The following is a 6,594-nucleotide window of genomic DNA, read 5'->3' on the forward strand; positions in this document are numbered from 1 at the left end:
TATATGGATGGAGGAGGTATTTGTATGGATGGATGAATGAATGGATACATGGGCACACGTTCATATACAGTCACAGAATAGATACATAAATGAATAAATGGATAGCTCAATAATGGTACAGATAACAAAATGCTGAGTAATGCTTATGTAGATAGATAGAAAAATAGGCAGGTTTATAAAGTGAAAGGTAGATAGTTAAATAGACAGATAGAGAATGGGTAGATACATAACTAAAACGGTAGGTAGGTAGGTAGATAAAGAGAGAAACAGACATTTAAATATATATTAGCTGGTAGGTTGTTAGATAAAAAGATAGACAGATATATAGGTCGATGGATAAATAGATATATTGAAGGATAAATAGATAGATAGATAGATAGATAGATAGATAGATAGATAGATAGATAGATAGATAAATAGATAGCTAGCTAGCTAGCTAGATAGATAGATAGATAGATAGATAGATGGATGGATAGAAAAGCAGATGAGTATGAAAAAACTATTTTTCAGAAACAGACATTCACATTTGTACACAAACACATAAATCCACATATACACTGAAATTACCATACACATATTTCTATAAAAAAATCAACACTCGTACATATACACATAAAGGCACGCAAACATATATGTACACAGAAATACATACACATGCAAAAGCACACAAGTACTCAAATAAACGCATGCAGGCACATACATGCAGACACACAAGGATACATACACACTCATATCTAATACACCTTTGAAATGTTGTGATAGTTAAATCCTGTCAGTTTTGACACGTTGAAATCCGTGTGATTATGATGAAACGTATTGTATGATTTTTACTTAAAACATTGATAATCACAGAAAACATACAAGGGGATTTTATCGACATCATGTATGACTTATAATTATAATAAATAGCATAAGCATATTTAGAATTAAATATTTAGAATAAAATGAACATGTTTTCTAAAACACATTGTGTCGTTATATCGGAAGAATGAAAAAGACTCCTATGATGACGATTTAATGGAAATATTTTTAATAGTTGTGTCAAGTGTTTATGGCAGTGTTCATAGCCATTTTAAGGTGGGAAGAAGAGAGGAAGTTTTCTTGTGGTCAGATGTTTCCATCCATGTAAATTCAACAAAAGGCAGCAAGGGCCAGGTGATGCAGTTAAATAAGGCGGTGGGTTATGTGTTGCAGGAGCAAACGAGGCAACTCCTAGGCGGTTGTTCAATATATTAGAAATGGCAGCCCAAACCCCTCAATACTTAAAAAAGTGGAAGGACACGTTGAAAACAAACTAGTCTTAGATATACAGAATTACAGACTGGTCATACTATGAAGAGTTTTGAGTAGAGAGTATGACCTAGGGACTAAACAACAGCAGTAACATTATTGAAAGGCAAATTTAAATGGTTTGATCTGGATTTTAAACAACAGCAGAAACAACATTTGATGTGATATAAACTTAAAAAGTAGTTGATATTTGTAATTTTTTCAAGTGTTGTAGAAATAAAAATTTAAATATATTTATATTTTAATAAGTTTGCAGCTAAACATTAAAATGATCAGCTGTCACGTGTTGCATAGCATGCTTATCGAATGGAGAAGCCTACTTATTAATCAGATCTAAATACATTGTTAGATTGATGTTACTTAATAACATTGCGCTTAAAAAAAAAAAAAAGAACCAAGTGTGTCACTCACCCAAAATTATTACCGAAACTATTCGATGTAAAACTCTCCCATTGCCAACTCTTTTTACGTTTCTTCTTGGAATTGTTGTTTGTAGGAACACTAAAATAAACATGCATTACAGAGACATCGACAAGATGTCCAGTGTCGGAGACATCAGGAAATCAAATGGCTACAATTACACCGGAAGCAACTTCTCTAATCGGGTTTGCACGTGTATCTCTGTATGTAAGCATGTGCATATAACAGAATGTTTATATGGCTATTTATGACAATAAGCTTATACCTAAGTGTGTATTTGTATGATGTATTAATGTGCTAGTAATTCAGATTATTTTGCTAATCGTTCAGTGAGGAGTTCAGTTATTGATAATAAAATGAATGTATTTCTGTAGCGTGGAAAGCAAAATTAATCTTTGCTCTGGATAGTTTTATGGAAAAATATTCACAGCTCTTCGAGCATTAAAGATGCATTTACTGCTTCTAAGCCTAGGGAAAGAAGCAATACAAGCTTCGTATGTTTCAGATCTGAATTCTTCCCATGACTGATGATTAATGGTAATTACTAATGAGTTTTGACAATACGCAACTTAACCGTATTATGTTATGCATGTTAAAAGAGATTTGAATAATTTTCTATCTGTAAATTAATTTGAACATTATTATTTCCATCAGAAATTGATCCTTAGAATTATATCTCAATATCGTTTCTCTCCCCCCCCCCACACACACAAAAAAGAAATACAAGGAATTTTCCAAACTCCTTAATGCAATATCCGAGTAAATTATCAAGTTCTTTTCCGATTAAATTACCAGCACAATAATAGAATCATGCGATATAAAACCATAAAACCATAAAACCATAACAGTATATTAATTAGGTGTTTGAATTATAAACCATGTTTGATTTTTTTTAAATGAGGGGGCGAACATTTTAATAGAAACAATATGAAAGTTCCAGCACTTCTGATGACGGGTTATCTCTGAAACGGTAGATTTCTCTTCATCAAAGCAAAGCAACAAGCGAAAATAGTTTTGAAAGTTTTTGAAGTCAAAGCGTAAAGGGACACAAATCAACGCTGGCTAAGTTTTATGCAGTACTGTACTGTTTCTGCCATCAAATGTAATTTTATATGCGTATGTATGTATATATGTGTGTGTATATGCACGTATGTTCTCTTCTGCTTTTAATTATGTGAATTCTTCCTCTGAGGAAGGGGCTGGTTTCTAACAAAGATACAACTTGAGAAAAGTTTTGCATATTTTGACTGTTCCACTTCTGGGTGTAGAAGCTAGTGGTTTCAGAGCATTTGTCCATAGCTTTCCTCTTTCTCTTTGAGTCTCAAAGAAATATTCACAACAGCAGGATAGCTAACTCCTATGACAGTATATACCTTTCTTCTCTGTCCCAAACAACAATAACTAACCTGTTATGTTTACACTAGATACACGTTTTGCTGGAATGTTCCACTAGTATTCTTCGTGTCGGTGCTTGTGAATGTATTCTACAACACGGGGATTCTGTACATTTATTCCAGGACAGACTTTTTTTCCGAATGGCATTGTATATTGCTTTTGCGACAATGTATGTATGTATGTATGTATGTATGTATGTATGTATGTATGTATTCATGAAGTAATTCATCGGACGGTTACGTGAGGCACTGAACCGCCAAATTATCCTCAAGGAATTGTCATTACAAATTCACCTGTATTGAATTCACTCTATATTTGTATATTGAACCATCTGTAGTTTCCTCAAATTATTCTGCCTGACTTACATATTTGTAATATAACATACTGAAATTAGTGAATGAATGGGTTTATAAGGCTAAACTCTTTAACTTAATCGAAATAGATATCATATTGTTGCTTAATATTTATTGATTTCTCTTTATTTTTATGTTACTTTTATTATGATTATTCATCGAGCACCATCAACACATTCCCTCTAGAAGCCAACATTATCCTATTTTCGTGCTGAAGCACTTTATGAAGTGACTGACTTGATGTTTTTATACTTTAGTGAAAGTTTGCTCAACCAGTATTCTCTGAACTCGATAAAATAAGTAACCGTATGCTGTTGTTGAGCGAATATATATGGCGGCCTAAGATTTGATAAGTTCACAGGAAGTCAACACTAGAGACATCTTGCAATTGGTCTTATCGATTTTGGTCTCGAATAAATATTGATTGAACGGAAATGTTTCTGGGCCGAAATGGTTTCGTGTGGATAGACTCACAAAGAAAGTAGGTCGAAATTTATCCTATTGGCTATGTCAAAGCTTTGTAAACTATCGACATTATAGAATCTTGTCAAATTGGCCGTTCAGTGTCAGATATAGTATTCATTAAGAGGGGAGCAAAAGATTGTAATATCTCACTTCACTTATATTCAAAATTTATTCGGCGGAGAATGGAGTGGAAGCTTAATGAAGTGAATTTTTAATTCCTGGTCCTGGATTCAAGCTAAACCTACAGCCTTATGATCCTGATCCCAACACGATAACCATTGGTCCCTTAATACTCAATGAATTAAAAGTGTAGTGAATCCCACTCTTCCAAGTATTATGAGCTTAGAGTTATCTCAAGCCAGTAATCTCATTAAATGAACCCATCTGGACCTGGTCAAATCACTGACGTATTACTACAACACCGAGTTGTAATTTCTCGTGGAGGCTCAGATCACATAAAATTAACTGTCTTTGCTCAAAGCACATTCTTACAGGAATCGAACAGATATCTCTTCGGCTGGAAAGCTGCTATACTAATAATATAGTTAGTATACAAGGATACTAACAATATATTTCCCCGCTTAGCAAACAATTGAAAATTAGTCTTTATATCTATTCCTTTACTCTTTTATTGTTTCAGTCATGGCTCCGCAACCGTGTTAGATCATCGTCGCGTAAGGTTTAGAAGGTTTAGCCGATTTCATTGCCTCCAGTACTTATTGTGCTTAAAACGCTGCAACATAAATTATGGGTGTCTTTTCTGCCGAAACAGTTAAGTTAGAGATATGAACAAACCAGAACCAGCAGCTTGCTGATACACACACATCTTCACCCTGGTGTCATAGCAATGGAACTGAACCCGTAACGAAGAGATCGTGAAGCGATTTCCATTGCCACATAGCAATGTGTATCTATAAGTTATTTTATTTTAGTGTCAGCAAAACAACTTTTAAGCCCTTTTATTTTGAATAGGAAAATATACAGAAAACAATCACCAAATTCTCAAATATTCATATCTATTTGCAATTATAGAAAACGTTCTACCCACGTTTTCAAAAAATGTCAAGAAAAAAACATCCCCTAAAAACTGTGCTGATTCCTGACCGAACTATGATAAAAAAAAAGCAAGCTGTTAAATATGAAGAGTTGTTTTTCTAGTTGCAACGTATTATATTTAGAAATATTTCTCGTAAGTCGCTGCAAATACCCAGTCCGATTAAAATGAGTAAGGGTTGTTACAAATGCCAGCTGCATTTAGATTGAAGATAAATGGACAAAAAATCTAACCTGCTGTGAAAATTAGCTACTTATGTACAATTTCGTGGAAAGCATCCCTGTTTGAAGAGTTTTCAAGATGACGTATGAAAATAGAAGACAAAATTGTGGCAAGGTGCCTTCGAATACCACATGGTGTTCTGGAATGAATGCTTTTCAAAAAACAATTTAATTAAAAGAGAAAAATAGAGAAAAAAATCAATGGCTAATTTTGGGCAAGTGTTATAATCAGTGTTGCCAAATATTTCAGTTCAATAATCTTTAGAAATGCACATAAAATAGTTATAATGAATTTAAAGTATAACAGTTGATTAGCAGAACTGACTAGGCACAACGCCAACTTTTATTGGAAAAGATAGTTTGATATATTGAATCAACTCAGTATATTACTGGTAGATGTGTTATTGACCTAGGAACGATGAAAGAATTAGATGATATCAATAGGATTTTAAGACAGAATATACAGGAACGTAACAAAATAACTTTCTGTAATTAGATAGAAAATTAAAAACTGTATCATAAAATTCAATTACTTTACTAATCATCTGAGTTTTTGTGCATATGTTTGTGTGTTTGTGTGTGTGGCTCAATGGCCAAATGGTTAATAATTTTACTTCAAATCATAAAGAATCGGGTTCGATTTTATCACATTGCACGGTATTTTGGACACATGGCTTTTATCATAGCCTCGAACCAACCCAGGATCTATGAGTTAAATCAGATAGATTGAAAAAAGTAAAAACCGGTGAAATTGACTTATCACAGTGTGTCTATGTATGAAGTTCAAAGTTCTTTGAATAGTTAAGGCATTAATGAACGCTTTGAACGAACTGCAAGAGGACGTTTAGGAAAGTTAATGTACAGGTTTAGGAGGAACATGCTCCGATTAAGAGGAGCATGCGAGAGATAATCTGCTGGCAAAACAATCTTACATGAATTTGGATTGTCATACATTAAAAGAACGTGAACGCTTTCACACTCAAGAGTATGTTCAGGACTGATCATATTTAGTACCTATGTGTATAGTACATAAAAGCGAAAGGATATCAGGGTCATAATTGGCGTGGTCATAATCCAGGTAGGGGGGTTCCTGGATCAGAAGAGATGACTATATTTGTTTTCTGATTTTACCCCCTCCCCCGCCAACACGCACCTATAAAATATTCGTCATACAATCTACAGGCATTACGTTCAAGTTCTCTGTGAGGATCTATTCACTTTTTTGGTTTCTTATGACTATAACTCTGAAAGTTTGATAAGCGTGAATGTGTTCTACGCCCACGAAACCTTCAGTGACGCAGAGCAGAGTCAGACTGTTATGAAATGCTAATAACACCAACTGTATCCAGTGTTTTTACTTCATACACTTATGTGTTTGCCTGTGTGTGTACGTACA

General features: G+C 33.9%; 1 protein-coding gene across 8 annotated transcripts in view; it reads right to left on the reverse strand.

Annotated features, from left to right (window-relative positions):
- Nucleotides 1–6,594, reverse strand: part of LOC106867486 (innexin unc-9) — a 371,622-nt gene that overhangs the window by 28,328 nt on the left and 336,700 nt on the right. The window contains exon 1 of one of the 8 annotated variants that reach the window (XM_014912372.2): nt 1,702–2,227. The exons of the other annotated variants lie outside the window; for them this stretch is intronic. Within the exon in view, the coding sequence (XP_014767858.1) occupies nt 1,702–1,808 (107 nt within the window). The 5' untranslated portion in view covers nt 1,809–2,227. Of the gene's footprint in view, nt 1–1,701; nt 2,228–6,594 lie in introns of those variants that run through there. 8 annotated transcript variants of the gene reach the window in all.

This window comes from Octopus bimaculoides, chromosome 2 (genome assembly GCF_001194135.2).
Source record: "Octopus bimaculoides isolate UCB-OBI-ISO-001 chromosome 2, ASM119413v2, whole genome shotgun sequence".
Classification (NCBI taxonomy): domain Eukaryota; kingdom Metazoa; phylum Mollusca; class Cephalopoda; order Octopoda; family Octopodidae; genus Octopus; species Octopus bimaculoides.